This window comes from Neoarius graeffei, chromosome 8 (assembly GCF_027579695.1).
Source record: "Neoarius graeffei isolate fNeoGra1 chromosome 8, fNeoGra1.pri, whole genome shotgun sequence".
Classification (NCBI taxonomy): domain Eukaryota; kingdom Metazoa; phylum Chordata; class Actinopteri; order Siluriformes; family Ariidae; genus Neoarius; species Neoarius graeffei.
Genome location: NC_083576.1, coordinates 73,772,481 through 73,790,346, shown reverse-complemented (window position 1 = coordinate 73,790,346; position 17,866 = coordinate 73,772,481). Strand labels below are relative to the sequence as shown.

Genomic DNA, 17,866 nt, shown 5'->3' with positions numbered 1-17,866 from the left:
AGAACACCATACCTACTGTGAAGCATGGGGGTGGAAACATCATGCTTTGGGGCTGTTTTTCTGCAAAGGGACCAGGACGACTGATCCGTGTAAAGGAAAGAATGAATGGGGCCATGTATCGTGAGATTTTGAGTGAAAACCTCCTTCCATCAGCAAGGGCATTGAAGATGAAACGTGGCTGGGTCTTTCAGGATGACAATGATCCCAAACACACTGCCCAGGCAACGAAGGAGTGGCTTCGTAAGAAGCATTTCAAGGTCCTGGAGTGGCCTAGCCAGTCTCCAGATCTCAACCCCATAGAAAATCTTTGGAGGGAGTTGAAAGTCTGTGTTGCCCAGCGACAGCCCCAAAACATCACTGCTCTGGAGGAGATCTGCATGGAGGAATGGGCCAAAATACCAGCAACAATGCTGAAAACCTTTTAAAGACTTACAGAAAACATTTGACCTCTGTCATTGCCAACAAAGGGTATATAACAAAGTATTGAAATGAACGTTTGTTATTGACCAAATACTTATTTTCCACCATAATTTGCAAATAAATTCTTTAAAAATCAGACAATGTGATTTTCTGGATTTTTTTTCTCATTCTGTCTCTCATAGTTGAAGTGTACCTGTGATGAAAATTACAGGCCTCTCTCATCTTTTTAAGTGGGAGAACTTGCACAATTGGTGACTGACTAAATACTTTTTTGCCCCACTGTATATATGTAACACGCCACGCAATAGTTGGACTGTGTACTGACATCAGTTAAAAAATCTTTGCAAAATTGAACTCATAAAATAATATATGCATGAAATGAGTCATATTTTGATGACTCATGAATAATAGATGAAATTAGTCATATTTTGATGCTGGCGCTAAGAAAGAAAGAAAGAAAGAAAGAAAGAAAGAAAGCACAACTTTATTCATCACACATTTGTGAAATTCCTCTCTGCATTTAAACCATCTGAAGCAGTGAACACACACATGCACACACACGTGAGCAATGAGCACACACACATACGCAGAGCAGTGGGCAGCCATGCTAACAGCGCCTGGGGAGCAGCTGGGAGTTAGGTGCCTCGCTCAAGGGCACCTCAGCCCAAGGCCGTCCCATATTAACCTAACCACATGTTTTTGGACTGTGGGGGAAACCGGAGCACCCGGAGGAAACCCACGCAGACACAGGCAGAACATGCAAACTCCGCACAGAAAGGCCCCCACTGGCCACGAACCCAGAACCTTCTTGCTGTGAGGCAACCATGCTAACCACTTACACCACTGTGCCACCCACTGTATTTCTATAGTAACTATTCTTTATTTAAAAAAAAACAAATTGTGCAATTGTGTATGGAAAACATATCATTTCAGTATTATGAGCAACCTTGTAATAAATTGATTGTTCCTTTTCCATGCGAAAATAAGGTGTAAATCCAGATACCGAGAATGCAAAACATTTGATTTTGTTCCTGCAAGGATTTCTCTGCTGATTTGAGTGTTCTTTTGGGTCTTTCTCTTGTTGGAAGATCTTATCTTCATGGCAGACTGTAGGTATCATGCCGCCATCTTGTGTCAGAACTACAATTCCCAGTCCACTTCCGTGTGACCTACGTCACGCGTGGGCGGGATCATCTACGTCATCATACAAGGAAACATAAAACAATGGGACAACGCTTCCATCTTTGTCTCTCACGGTTGGCTCCCGATGGATCTGGACGTATAAAGAGGCGCTCTCCACCCCAAAAAGACGTCTTCTTTCTTGCAAGATCCATCACTCAGCGCGATTTTACCTTCTTACCCTTGGCAAAGGTAAACTCTAGAGTCGCGCGATCTCTAAACTCAGCCTGAGTTACAACCGGTTTACTTGCATTAGAAGTGACGTCACGACTGCAGCCCAGGCAGTCAGAAGTTAAGAAGCGATTGAATCCTTTTTAACTCAAAAGCGCTGTGCATCTTATTCTGATCAGAGACTTTTCCTCACAAACGCTGAGGTTCGGACCAAGAACCCTCTGCTTTCCACGGGAACCACCCAAGTGCTCCGTTCGACCCGAAAGTTTCTCCGCCTCCATCACGAGCGGCTCACGTGCTCCCACGGCGAGGCCCGAGACTACACCGGCGAATAGTTCTTCATATCTTGCTAAAGGCAGGATTAAGTAAGATTTTGGCATTTGGGCATAATTAGGATAGTCTTAGGAATTTGCTTTTATTTGAAATAGTGTGAATTTAAACCCAGGTTTATTGTTACACTGTTGAACACGCAGCGTGTTGATTTATTTTGGTTCTATGTTCTCTCAATTGTTTAATAGATAGGCTGCGCATGCTTCTCTCTTTTATTCTTTACTACTAACATATAGTTCTCATTATTATACATCTTGATGTCATTAAGATTTCAGTGGATTCAGTATGGTTATGAGCTAGTGGGTTAGCTACAGCTTCGCTTTTGTCTGCTTAGCAACACAAAGCTAATCAAGGCCTACCATGTGCTCAGCAAGCCATCAGGCCTAACAAACACACTTTAGCTAGGCTATAGGGCCTTTCACAAACACATACTAGCAACACAAGGCTAATCTAGGCCTCCACCACGTGTAGTTAGCTACACGAGGCTAAACACAGAGCTAATCCTTTGTTCTGTTTAGATAACATTCTTTTGTTTAGCTACCAACAAGCTAGGCCTCCACCACGTGTAGTTAGCTACACGAGGCTAAACACATGGTCAAGTCCTTCACACTCCCTCTCTCTCTCTCTCTCTCTCTCACACACACACACACACACTTCACTGCTTGTATATATTGATTTATCTTTTTATCTTTGTATAATAAATTCATTTATTAAACAAACTGTGTTTATTTGTGTGAACAACATCTGAAGTCCCCAATTTTCTCAAAGAATTCAAAAAGGGTGCAAATGTTATATAATATGGTAAGTGATCTTAATAATTTGGAAATATACCATAATTTAGCTGTTTGGTAATTTATTATTAAGCACCAGGATTAATGGTATGATTCACTAAATGATTCCCTAAATGATTCATTGAACAATTCCCTAAATGATTCATTGAACGATTCACTGAACGATTCACTTCAAATGAGAGTGATTCTATGGTATGATTCAATTCAAACGAGTCAAATTAAATGATTCAATGGGATTGATTCATTTTAATTATTGACCTTCAAAATTTAATGAGACTGATTTAACGAGATTGATCACTTAATATCAATAATTAACTGATTGCACCCACAGTTAAAATGGTGCCCCGTGTGAGGCGATTGGTTTGTTGACTTCTGGATTATTGTTCAACAACAAATAAACTATCAGTTTAATTCAGCAACTGCTAAGGTATATCCCCAGGTGTGTTAAAACGGATAACAGTAGTGTGATAACCATATCACCAATACTCATAACCTATTCAACTTAGGATAAGAGAGCATTTCCAAATAAACCTTCATAATTAATTACATAATTAATTAATAATGATTAAATTAATAATTAACTTGATTAATTATCTAACATCCAGCCTAAGTAAAATGGCATCCCCTCATGTCTCAAAAATGGAAGACAACGCTCAAGACGTGTCTCTCCTTGAGGTCATTGCAGACCTCATTCACTGCTCTGCCTCCGAAAAGGCAAACATTAAGTACATGAGTGAGAGTGAATGCCAAAACAACCTAGACAATTCAAACAAACATATGAGAGATCCAAAAAGAACAACTATTAGTGTCCAAGTGGCACTAGGTAAGCTATTCCTATCATACTTCCAAAATGCTGATTCAGAAATCAGATGCCTTCGCGGAGAGGTTGAAAGGCTGACCACCAGCAACGCCAAGCTGACAGCCGATCATAATGATTTACATAGGGAGTGTGAGCTCTTGAAGACCTCCCTTGATAATTGCACCAAACGGCTAGAGAAAGCCGAAATGGTTGCTAAGAGGGCTGCCCAGGAGCAGACCCCCCATGAGCAGCGCGAGGGGCGTGAAAGACCCCCAACAATGCGCCAAAGCTCAGAGCGGGAAGAGGCGTCCGAACCGGACACCGTAAATGATCTGGTCGAGGACCAGACACCCCGCCAAACTCCATCAACTCGCTACTCGACTCCGTCGTTTAGCCAAGATGGAGCCATCCTGCGCTCATCCGAAGCCCAGGCCCGTAGCACACCTAGGTCAGTGCGCTTCAGTCTCCCTGATCCATCTCCAGACGAATCAGACCACGCATCTCGTGCGAAGCGGGAGCGATTCCAGAGTAGCTCAGACAGTGAGTACTCAGAAGAGCCAAGAAGGTCGCACAAGGACGTGCACCAAACCCTTCGTTTACGGCAAATTGACCTACTTGCCAAAGATGTCGAACAATTCGATCCCGACAATCAAAGAACAAATGTAAATAACTATTTACGAGAAATTGATCGATGCCTGATGGACCTGCCGAACGCCACAACACGTGAAAAACTTAAACTAATCTGGAAGACCTCCAGTAGTAGCGTTCGTGCCTTTTTAGAGACACTACCCCCAAACATTCGCGATAGTTATTCGAAACTTCGCAATTACATGAGGGAAGAATATGCACCATACACGGACGAAACCTCCGCGATATTGTGTGCATTACAAGTCAAACAAAAACGGTCTGAGGCGCCTCGTGAATATTACAGACGGCTACGTACTGCCTATTTCCAAGGTAGTAGTGCACCAGGGTTGGAAGAAGATAGAGGTTTCATATCTCTCTTCTTGCATAACCTCCACCCAAGCGTGCGGACCCATGTCACACTGACGTGTCGACAAGGTCGCTATTCGATGAGGGAAATTAGGCGACTAGCCCAAATGACCTGGGAGACCATTGTCAAAACCGCAAACGGAAATGATGATGAACCCAGAGTCCTTAGTCTCCAGGGTGAGGACAAGCCCCCGCTAACCTTAGGAGGTGAAGCACCGAAAGGGGGACCCACCTGGAAGAATTCCGGTCCAGCCCGATCCTTGCCGAACCATCACAATGGTGAGTGGAAAAATCGACAAGGTAAGGCCAGGAGGGACCGAGGGCGAGTCCACAGTGACGATGGCAATCGCCCATCAAATGAAAAGGGTCGTAGGGAACAAAACGGTTGGCAGCAAAACCGTCATCCCCGCTCTGACCAGAAACGGCAGAAGCGTTCCGACCGTAGCTCTAAAAGCAAGGGTAGAGACGACCAACACAGTGACTCAGACCAACCTGGTGAGTTCCACTCAGAGCTGGACTCTTTAAAAGCCCAGTTGGCTGAGATTAAAGAACTGTTACAGGAGACGTCAGACCCCTCAACAGATAAAACAAAAGAGCCCAAGAAAAATGGCAAAAGGCCATTCACTGGCATGACTAGGCCAGGAACCACGGGTATATCTCGTGAAAGGGGAAGGAGATCCCTCTGAAACAGCAGGCGAGGGTCAGGATGTAGGGCCCCCCCTGGTGGCGAAGGCAAACACACAAAACGCACTTCATGTGCGCTAAAGTCTTCACCATCATCTCTCAGACACACGGCTCTCACAAGGCGACCCAATCCCAACCAAGCCCTGCGACATAAACTTAGTCAACTTCACACAAAACAAAACCCCACAGTCGTTGAATCCCACAAAATATGCACAAACCCGTTGCGACGAGATCAGTGCGAACACCGATCAACCGAGCGCCACGCGAGATCAAATTTCTGAAGAACTTCAGTTCATGTCTTTGCACACCGAGTCCGGTGTCGAAACACCTGACATCGCGACTCCCCCTAGTGGCAAAAATCTCCCTCTATCCATCGACTCAGACACAGACACCCATTTCACCGCTGGTGTAATGGCTGCGCTGTGGAACATGTTAGGCGTCAAGGCGAAATTCCATATCGCGTACCACCCTCAATTCTCTGGTCAGGCTGAACGAGCCATTCAAACCATTGTGAGCATGCTGCAAAAGTATATCACAAACCATGGTAAAATTTGTGATGTGAAACTTCCCTTGGTGCTAAGGGCCATTCGGTCCACCCCTCATTGCGCCACTGAAGTCACACCCTTTGGGATGATGACTGGGCGAGAGTCGGTTCTTCCCCCGCATCTCCTATACAAACCAGAGGCCATGAGCGTCGCGATTGCATACACTGCACATCAACATGTCGCCGACCTACAACGCCACCTACAGTCAATCTTTACAGGTGCCCAAAAGAATCTCGATTCGAGAGTAGAAGGACACAAAGCCTACTACGCCCGAATCTCAGAGAAGTTCCTACCACCCTGGTCGAGACCTTTCGATCGTGGGAAAACCGTTCCCCGTCGCGTATCACATTAGGATATCTAGGCCTAATCAAATGCTTTCATATCGATTTCCATGATAATCGAATCAAACCTTTTGAACAGTTCTCACTCCAAAAGGGGGTGGACGACAGCTAGGCCCATCCTGTCCACCTAGCTTGTACGCATCACTCAACCATAAGCGTACACTAACATTCCCGGTCAGACTTCACCAACCCAATGAAGTAATAACCCTTCGGTATAACATGGTAGATAAAATACTAAAATCCGCTATTATTACTAGTGTGTATTCATCGCAAATACACCTGGCATATAGTCTTGGCAGTGCTATCCTCACTTTTGTGAATCCACAAAACTTAGAGATGTGCACCTTCACGAAAGACATCCACTGGGTCTGCCCAGGCAACCCATACATAACACTACACACCTAGCTAGATAAGATGGTCTGTGTCCCCGACAGCTAGCTGCAGTAGCGCATGCTTTCTAGCCAAACCCCCCACTGCTATCACCTTCCCAGAAGATTAGGTTTGCCAACCCAAACACTAATACTTCTTTCCTTCCTTCATTTCTTCTCTTTTCTTGTTTTTTTTTTTTATGCATAGGAAATTAAACGCTACATGTTTCATGTTCAATGTTTAATTTTTTTTTTTTTTTGATGTGGTTTTGATCTAGTTAGTTAGTGATTATATGCCCAAAATGCCCATAGTGATTATATGCCCAAAATGCCTCTGTCTCCAACTGTCTTACTGGAACTCACAAGTTTACACAGTCTTCACAGGACACCATGGACTGTGCAGAGCAACTCTACCTCAAGGACTATGGACACGGCGATGATACGATACGGTGCTCTCAGTGCTACGACTCCGTCATACCCCTGAGACCAAAAGGGGGACTGTAGGTATCATGCCGCCATCTTGTGTCAGAACTACAATTCCCAGTCCACTTCCGTGTGACCTACGTCACGCGTGGGCGGGATCATCTACGTCATCATACAAGGAAACATAAAACAATGGGACAACGCTTCCATCTTTGTCTCTCACGGTTGGCTCCCGATGGATCTGGACGTATAAAGAGGCGCTCTCCACCCCAAAAAGACGTCTTCTTTCTTGCAAGATCCATCACTCAGCGCGATTTTACCTTCTTACCCTTGGCAAAGGTAAACTCTAGAGTCGCGCGATCTCTAAACTCAGCCTGAGTTACAACCGGTTTACTTGCATTAGAAGTGACGTCACGACTGCAGCCCAGGCAGTCAGAAGTTAAGAAGCGATTGAATCCTTTTTAACTCAAAAGCGCTGTGCATCTTATTCTGATCAGAGACTTTTCCTCACAAACGCTGAGGTTCGGACCAAGAACCCTCTGCTTTCCACGGGAACCACCCAAGTGCTCCGTTCGACCCGAAAGTTTCTCCGCCTCCATCACGAGCGGCTCACGTGCTCCCACGGCGAGGCCCGAGACTACACCGGCGAATAGTTCTTCATATCTTGCTAAAGGCAGGATTAAGTAAGATTTTGGCATTTGGGCATAATTAGGATAGTCTTAGGAATTTGCTTTTATTTGAAATAGTGTGAATTTAAACCCAGGTTTATTGTTACACTGTTGAACACGCAGCGTGTTGATTTATTTTGGTTCTATGTTCTCTCAATTGTTTAATAGATAGGCTGCGCATGCTTCTCTCTTTTATTCTTTACTACTAACATATAGTTCTCATTATTATACATCTTGATGTCATTAAGATTTCAGTGGATTCAGTATGGTTATGAGCTAGTGGGTTAGCTACAGCTTCGCTTTTGTCTGCTTAGCAACACAAAGCTAATCAAGGCCTACCATGTGCTCAGCAAGCCATCAGGCCTAACAAACACACTTTAGCTAGGCTATAGGGCCTTTCACAAACACATACTAGCAACACAAGGCTAATCTAGGCCTCCACCACGTGTAGTTAGCTACACGAGGCTAAACACAGAGCTAATCCTTTGTTCTGTTTAGATAACATTCTTTTGTTTAGCTACCAACAAGCTAGGCCTCCACCACGTGTAGTTAGCTACACGAGGCTAAACACATGGTCAAGTCCTTCACACTCCCTCTCTCTCTCTCTCTCTCTCTCACACACACACACACACACTTCACTGCTTGTATATATTGATTTATCTTTTTATCTTTGTATAATAAATTCATTTATTAAACAAACTGTGTTTATTTGTGTGAACAACATCTGAAGTCCCCAATTTTCTCAAAGAATTCAAAAAGGGTGCAAATGTTATATAATATGGTAAGTGATCTTAATAATTTGGAAATATACCATAATTTAGCTGTTTGGTAATTTATTATTAAGCACCAGGATTAATGGTATGATTCACTAAATGATTCCCTAAATGATTCATTGAACAATTCCCTAAATGATTCATTGAACGATTCACTGAACGATTCACTTCAAATGAGAGTGATTCTATGGTATGATTCAATTCAAACGAGTCAAATTAAATGATTCAATGGGATTGATTCATTTTAATTATTGACCTTCAAAATTTAATGAGACTGATTTAACGAGATTGATCACTTAATATCAATAATTAACTGATTGCACCCACACAGACGCAACCACGTTGTTGGCAGAAATATCCTGGGATGTAGTAGAATTCAGGATACCATCAATCATAAGAGTTCTCACACTACACGTTGCAAAACAGTCTGATGCATCAGTAATCCATGGCCATATCTGACAGTGGAGTTAATGTTTTCTTGTTTCCAGTCCTGTTTTTTCCCACAAGTTTGATTTTGGTCTCATCTGACTGCAACTCACAGTTCCAACTATAGATCCACTAACGCTTCCTTCCTTATAATCAGCTGCTTGTTGTGTTGATGGTGTTTAATACTTAATTTCATAACTGCACTACACTGTTCCATTTCAATGGTTTTTACTAATTCTTTTTAATAGAGTCATTAATTCTGGATTTATATACCTAAATATTATATGATCCAATAATACTGTATATTGTGTTTTATCTAAGCTTGATTTATTATCAGTACTGTATAGCATGATGTTAAGGATATATCTATTTCAAGTTTTATTACATTAGACCAGTATTTCATGGCTCCCTGTTGATCTGCAAGTATGTCCAAGTATAAATACAATTTTAAGGAGTAAAATAGGAATCTGTATTTTAAAGATTTCTGTCCTTTTCTTATTTGTTAACCTTCAGGTTGAATGCAACTCCAAACTGGACCCGACCAACACCACTTTCCTGAAGGTAAAAGACAGTCAACACCTTGCACATCAACTTAAAAGCAGACGGCCTTTCGATTTCATAAAATCTGTGAAATTTAGCTCCCTCTGAAATTTGGTCATTATGATATATATGTTATTTACCAGCTGGGAGATCCGTATCGTGAAATACCGTGACCGAGGTTTTGAAAGGGCCTCGGTCAGTATTCAAGGCCGAGGTCACGGTATTTCACCATACAGACCGACCTTAAGCTGGTAAATAATATATTTATTTTTTTTCTTTACCAAATTCTAACAGAAAACGAGAGCGCCCAAAAGGGAAAACCGAGCTGAGCCGAGGCGAGCCGCCATTTTGAATCCTCATTCATGGCTGTAATGCACATTGCTTCCTCCTCGGTATACAAGTGCACTTCCATGGCAGGAAAAAAACTACATTTTGCCGCCTATGTAGTCCCCTATTTATACAAAATTGAGTCATTCAGGATTCAGCCATGTTTTTGCTCGGCATTAGCAAGTTACAGGTTTTTAGCTTTCTCTTGAAATGTTTTCTTTTATTTCTTCTTCCTCAGGGTAGTAAAACTCGCTTTCGCTGTGAACACTGTCATTATCGCTATCCATGCTGTAAAATTAATGCTATTTTCCTGAGAAATGCTGGCAAAAATTTATAAGATTTTTGATAATCTTATAAATTAACCTCATTAAAAAAAGATAAATGTTGACAAAAAATGCTACTATGTTTGTTGTTGTTGTGAACGAATGAGTCGCCAGAGGTCCGTAACTGGGGTCCGTAACTGGGACCCATATCGTAGGATACAGACCCGCTCTCCAGCCAATCAGAGCGCAGGATTTGATGGAAACCGGACCGCGAAAAAAAATAAATATGTTTATTTCTGTAATATCTCACAAAATATCAGGCCATTCTATGACTGGGAAGTTATTTAATTTGAGGGGATTATTTCCCGAGCAAATAATGTGCATGAAATCGCTTGCTTCGGGCAGTCAAGCAGACAGAGGAAGTCCGTGTGCACATGCACAGGTTTACCTGCTTCTTCTTCTTTTCCTTCTTCTTTTGGGTTTTCCATCATGCGGCATCCAGTGTTGCATTACTGCCATCTACAGGTTTACGTTTGGCTGTGCACTGGCAGTTCCATCATTCTGTCACTAAACAAACAGCTGATCACACCGAGGTGCTCGCTGAGCGCCGATATTTATTAGTTTGGTCCTGCGTTTCCTTTCCTTCGTATATAACATAACGGCTTTTCTTCTCGCTTTCCATTACTGTAGTCGGTCTTTCACGTTTCATTAGCACACTCACGTCCTCCATTTTTCTCTCCTGTTTCAAATTTGTACCCCACAATGCCTTGCACAAACAGGGAAAGCGCACCACATGATGCATGACGTAGTATCTTGTATTGGGTCATGGTGAAGCAAGAAATAATAGCAGAGAATTTAGGGCCACCTGGCCCAAAATTAATTAATTGTTCTATTTAAATAATAATAATAATAAAATTGGAAGTCTGTGATTTGAATTCAGTAGCTTTCGGTCCACTAAACAAAAATAATTGGGTGTCAGGGAAAATTCTTTTTATGACCTAAACTTGAAAAATCTGAAAGTCAGTCTTCCTTCAAATCTAAACAAATTACACAAATAAAAATTTCTTCATCAATGATGCACTGATTTCAAAACCATTCAACGAAGGCTATAACTCCTGTGTGTTTTGTTTCAGATGGCTGACTCGGGTGGACTGCCTCAGATCACACAGGTCAGATTACTGATCCAGGATCAGTATGTGCTCTGTTCCTATTGAGCTTTCACTTCATAGTCTAAATGAGCCCAGTGATCAGTGAAATCAATTTTATTGAAGCATTTTTATAAACTAAGTTCAAAAGTAATTAAGGCTTATGACATATCAAGTCTGTTCCATGTACCAGCTTGAACTCTGTTTCCCAGAATCCTCAGCCAAAGAGCAAACTACAAACCTAGTCACATGACTGCTCACATGATCAGTTACCCCACAGTCACCTGTTCCTAATCAGCACTCTGTATAAATACCCTAGGTTTATTGACTCTTGTGTTCCTTTGGTATTTTTTTTTTTGTGCACTGTGGAGACGTGTGCCATTGGAAATTTGAATTCAAATACAGACATTTGGAATTTAGTTGTTGGATTGAAATTGAATTTCAATTGGTTTGTAAAAGAGCAATGTAAAACCGTCAACTTAGTTTCATGCACAATGAAATTCAAATTGAACTACATGTACAATCATTTTCTAAAAAGTATTCAGTCTCTCTGCTCATTCATATTTTTGTTTCCAAATTAAAAATTTGGTTAACATACAGAGACAAAAGGGCGGCACGGTGGTGTAGTGGTTAGCGCTGTCACCTCACAGCAAGATTGTCCGGGTTCGGGCCCTGTGGCCGGCGAGGGCCTTTCTGTGCGGAGTTTGCATGTTCTCCCCGTGTTCGCGTGGGTTTCCTCCGGGTGCTCCGGTTTCCCCCACAGTCCAAAGACATGCAGGTTAGGTTAACTGGTGACTCTAAATTGACCGTAGGTGTGAATGTGAGTGTGAATGGTTGTCTGTGTCTATGTGTCAGCCCTGTGATGACCTGGCGACTTGTCCAGGGTGTACCCCGCCTCTCGCCCGTAGTCAGCTGGGATAGGCTCCAGCTTGCCTGCGACCCTGTAGAACAGGATAAAGCGGCTAGAGATAATGAGATGAGACAGAGACAAAAGCAGTTGAACACAGAACCCCTGCCCTGCAATTGCATCCAAACCCTGTCCATGGCTGACAGGACAAAAATAAAACATAAATTACAATAAATAAATTTCATGATTGCATGAAATTAGAAGCACAAAACACCCAAACGAGAACAGCTCAGCAGTTATATTTCTGTCCTAGTGCCTTGGAGGTCGTGAGTTCAAAACCAACAGTCGGACCAAAAATACAGTTGACACAATTTTAATCACCTAGAACAGTGTACTAGTTTAAGGTTGCTTCTTTATTTGATACTGGAGCTAGTAAGGTAATGTAAATTATTCTGTCCACATTCACTGGATATGAGCAATTGCGTGCTCTGATTAGCTACCCTACGACTAGGCTATCAGCCTAGTAGTAGAGCAAGAAAATATGCTAGCGTAGGAAGTAGTTGCATTTTTGTAGAAATGTTCATGTTGCTAACTTATTACATAAAGATAAAATATATTGGGTATTATTCTATCCACATTCACTGGATATGAGCAATTATGTGCTCTGTTTGGCTACTCTACTATTAAGCTATCAGCTCATATACCCTGAGTAGAGAAAAACAAAATGGCAGAGTGTGTTGCTGAACCAACCGAGGATGCAACAAAAACTCGACTCGAAAACAAAACCCCAAAAAATATTTTTAAAAAAGCAACAAAATATAGAATAAAAATATTTGATGGGAAGAACGTATCTTTTTTCAATTTTTCAAGAATTATTATTATTATAGCATTTTTCACAAATTGCTAGTCATTTCACCAGTTTATTTACATTCTAAATGGAAATGATTTTGTCGGACGTTTTGTATAAAGGTTTTATTTATCGAATTTGCAAAAAATAAAATGCTCTGTTTCTCAAAATAGAGTGAATGTGGAACGAATAAAACAGTTATTCCACTCAAACTCGTCATACATGTCAGCTATCAGCTCACGTACGACTCGATTTTGTGGAATAACTGTTAAATGTATTAGCTCAGTAGCATAAATAAACAGTATAATTTATTTCATCATTTAAACAGTTTTTTCAACATTTTCTCCAAAATTTATTCACCTGCAAATTCCTACCTGCTGACATGAAATGAATAAAATCATATAAAACCAGGCTGAATAATCTTATATTTGATTAATTAATAATAATAATAATAATAATAATAACAACAACAACAACAACAGGGGCGGCACGGTGGTCTAGTGGTTAGCACTGTCGCTTCACGGCAAGAAGGTCCGGGTGCGAGCCCCATGGCCGGCGAGGGCCTTTCTGTGTAGAGTTTGCATGTTCTCCCCGTGTCCGTGTGGGTTTCCTCTGGGTGCTCCGGTTTCCCCCACAGTCCAAAGACACGCAGGTTAGGTTAACTGGTGACTCTAAATTGACCGTAGGTGTGAATGTGGGTGTGAATGGTTGTCTGTGTCTATGTGTCAGCCCTGTGATGACCCGGCGACTTGTCCAGGGTGTACCCCGCCTTTCGCCCGTAGTCAGTTGGGATAGGCTCCAGCTTGCCTGCGACCTTGTAGAACAGGATAAAGCGTCTAGAGATAATGAGATGAGATGAGAAGTTATATAAGAGACTAACCTAAAAAACTTAAAATACACCAAAAAAAAATACACTGAGAGGAAAAAAATGCACATGATAATAGAACGTAATGAAAAGTAATATTTCATGTGGTGAAAGTAAATATTGCACATGGTGTTGGGAAAAACAATATTAGACATGACCGCTCAGTATAAATAAAGTGCATTTGGCTGATAGATTATATCTGCAAAAGTAGACAACTTAAGAACATTTAATTTTCGTACTGATTGTGTGTCAGTGATCATGATATTGTGAGTTCATTAACTCTCAACTGTTTTTTCCTCAGCCTGGAAAACTGACAGAAGCCTTTAAGTACTTCCTGCAGGGGATGGGTTACAGTAAGTGTTATTAATACTTGTTGTTAGTCTTTTTGAATTAGAGTAATTTAATTCTGGCTACTAATTTCATTTGAGATCTGTAATTCGAGTGAAATTTCTAAATCTGATCCTAATTGCATTCAGTCTGTGTGTTTAATATTATCAAGTCGTCAGCTTGTGTGTAAAGGGATGGAGAGATGTGTGTGTGTGTGTGTGTGTGTGTGTGTGTGTGTGTGTGTGTGTGTGTGTGTGTGTGTGTGTGTGTGTTGGTGCTTCTTGTGTGTGCAGGAGTACATAGTTTTGTTGTAACCTTTCCCTTTGTGTTTGTGTGCGTTTTCCTGTCCTCTCTCAGTCGCGTCTATAAAGGATCGGAGGATGAGTGGAGGGCCAGGTATTTCCTGTTTCCTCTCCTGCCTCCTCCATCTGAACCAAAATGATTTGTATTTTTCACTCTGTTGGATCTTACCATCCCTTCTTTCTTTTGTTGTCCCTGTTTAATGTATGATTTCTGTTGGTTTGGTGCCATTTTGCAGACCAGCCATCAAATGTCCCATCATGCTCTCTGCATGGCCGACTATGGTGGCTGCGGCCAAAACCAGAGATGCTTGTGAACAGGAGGCTTGCTTATCCAGAGAGCATGTAAACGTGTGTTAGGAAGATTGACGCTTGAGAATGTTCTTATGAGAGTGTTGTATGACCTGAGGATCTGATAAAGGCAAAAATGTACACAGAATAAGACCTGAGAACAGACTCCTCAGCTGCGAAACCAATGCATCGCTCCAACGCTGCTTCTGATGCACCCTTTTCAATGTCTTCCCAGATTTAAAATATACCATCGAACACACACATGTTAACATATAAAGATTCCAGTCAGTACTACAACTCCATCCTCCACTCAAAAAAGTCCTATCATACAATATATAAGAGTTTTAAACTTTTTCGAGGGATATTTCAACAAGACAATGCCAAACCATATTCTAAAGGCAAGTCACAGTTGATATGTTGAATTATTATACATACAGGACACTTTTTTGATGGAATAAAAACATTTATTTTTTTCGTGGTCCGGTTTCCATCACATCCTGCGCTCTGATTGGCTGGCGAGCAGGTCCATATCCTACGGTACGGGACCCAGTTACGGATCCCGGATACGGACCTCTGGCAACTCGCTCGTTCACAACAACAAACATAGTAGCAATTTTTTGTCAACATTTATTTTCGCATTTCTCAGGAGAATAGCATTAATTTTACATCATGGATAGCGATAACGACAGTGTTCACAGCGAAAGCGAGTTTTACTACCCTGAGGAAGAAGAAATAAAATAAAACATTTCAGGAGAAAGCTAAAAACCTTTAACTGTTGCTAACGCCGAGCAAAAACATGGCTGAATCCTGAATGACTCCTATTTGTATAAATAGGGGACTACATAGGCGGCAAAATGTTTTTTTTTTCCTGCCATGGAAGTGCACTTGTATACCGAGGAGGACGCAATTTGCATTACAGCCATGAATGAGGATTCAAAATAGCATTAATTTTACAGCATGGATAGCGATAACGACAGTGTTCACAGCAAAAGCAAGTTTTACTACCCTGAGGAAGACAAAATAAAAGAAATTTCAGGAGAAAGCTAAAAACCTGTAACTTGCTAACGCCGAGCAAAAACATGCCTGAATCCCGAATGACTCAATTTTGTATAAATAGGGGACTACATAGGCGGCAAAAATGTAGTTTTTTTCCTGCCATGGAAGTGCACTTGTATACTGAGGAGGAAGCAATTTGCATTACAGCCGTGAATGAGGATTCAAAATGGCGGCTCGGCTCGGTTTTCCGTTTCGGCCTCTCTCGTTTTCTGTTAGAATTTGGTAAAGAAAAAATATATATATTATTTACCAGCTTAAGGTCGGTCTGTATGGTGAAATACCGTGACCTCAGCCTTAAATACTGACCTCAGCCCAGAGGGCCTCGGTCAGTACTTTCAAGACCTCAGTCACAGTATTTCATGATACGGACCTCCCAGCTGGTAAATAACATATATGTATTCTATTCCCTTCTAGTGGGTTTTGTTCATTTGGTTTGATAGCATGCAATACTGTTAGCATATCGCTTATCCCACGTGTATTACGTCACTCTACCCAATGGAGAATGAGCGCTGAATATGGTTTTCGATATTGCATGGTTGTCAAGACAACATGACGTCACATGCCGGAGATGTAAAACTTCCACACTAGTGAGCGACTGTGACAATTTGTAAACAAACATGGCCGCCAGGTTTGCTTCGTTAAATACGGAAGATTTTGAGAGAATTTTGAAAGAGAAAGATGCGTTGAACACCCGAAAGGAATGTATATGTATAATAATAATAATATTGGCTGGCTTTTTTTCATGGTATATCAGATATATTCCATTCAGCCAGCATGATATTGAACACATCTTCGACTTGTTCAATATCATGCTACCTGAATGGAATATATCTGATATAACACTCAGCGCCAGACAATATTATTTTATTATATGGCAGCGCCATTGAATTCTTGGTTCTGATTGGTCAGGAGGTATTCATTTTCCGTAAGCAGCTCTGACAATAGTTCAAATAACATAATAACATGATAAATAACTTGGTGTGAGACTGTACACAACATTAATTCATAAAATTGTACGATATGTATGACGTGTCGCTCTTTAATAAACAGCTAATTGTTAGTGTGGCTAAATTGCTGTGTAATAAAACACTTTGGGACATGCTGTTATTGGGAAAAAAATACATTTTTGGATGGTAATGATACTGATTCACTCAATCACGCACTTTCAGTAAGCTCTTCATGTTGGACAGGGTCAGTGTGGATCAGAAGCCTATCCTGAGATCACTGGGCGTGACGTGGGAATGCTACTGAGTGATGAGGGGAAGTGGACAAGGGCCTGCTAAGAACTGTATTGGAATGAAGGACTGGATTTGCTCTTTGCTATTGCATGAAACTGTTATTTAAGAAAAAGAAAACCTTTTTTTTTCTGACATTCACTCTTGAATTCAGGTCAATGAACTACTATCAGGAACACTAGCATGCCATCCTAACCACCCTCCTTGCATCATAGCATGCAGATCAGTAACATTATACTACTGTTTTCACCTCTCTCTCTCTCTCTCTCTCTCTCTCTCAGTGCCATCGGCCAGTATGACTCGGCTGGCACGCTCTCGCACTGCCTCTCTGACCAGCGGTGGCTCCATGGATGGCACCCGCAACCGAGCGTGCACACACTCGGACAGCACTGAGGGTGTGGGTCAGCTCAGCCACACCATGGAGGTGTCTTGTTGAGCTCACACACACACACACACACACACACACACACACACACACACACACACACACACACACACACACACACAAACATGTGTAGTTGGAGGGCATGAAACAGACACCCGTAGGGGCTGAGTTGAAGGAAAGGGCAGAGATTTGTTTCTGTTCTGTAAAACGACACACTCCTCTGTTCTCTCTCCTGCCTGTTTCATGTTTATGCTCTAAGTGTATTCGTGGTTTTGCTCCCGTGTCTTCCTCTGTCCTGCTTACATCATACAAGCCCCGACAACAACTCCCACCATCCCCTGCTCTCATGTCCTATCACAGTCTCCAAGTGTGACTGGTGGCTTTAAAGCACTGTAGATTTGGAGTAGAATGAAAGAAATCTATAGCGTACAATAGTCAAGTGTTCTTTTTCCCCCCTCGGATACATTTATGACTAACTAATGAACTTGAGTGCTTATATTCTATCAACAAAACATAACAAGTCTGCAT

At 41.7% G+C, this 17,866-nt stretch overlaps 1 protein-coding gene across 2 annotated transcripts in view; it reads left to right on the top strand.

Annotated features, from left to right (window-relative positions):
• ndrg4 (NDRG family member 4) overlaps positions 1-17,866 on the top strand; it is an 86,841-nt gene extending 68,975 nt beyond the window's left edge. For both annotated transcript variants that reach the window (XM_060927037.1, XM_060927036.1), the window contains 4 exons: positions 9,425-9,472; positions 11,175-11,210; positions 14,047-14,098; positions 17,235-17,866. In XM_060927037.1, the coding sequence (XP_060783020.1) occupies positions 9,425-9,472; positions 11,175-11,210; positions 14,047-14,098; positions 17,235-17,389 (291 nt within the window). In that variant the 3' untranslated portion in view covers positions 17,390-17,866. The remainder of the gene's footprint in view (positions 1-9,424; positions 9,473-11,174; positions 11,211-14,046; positions 14,099-17,234) is intronic.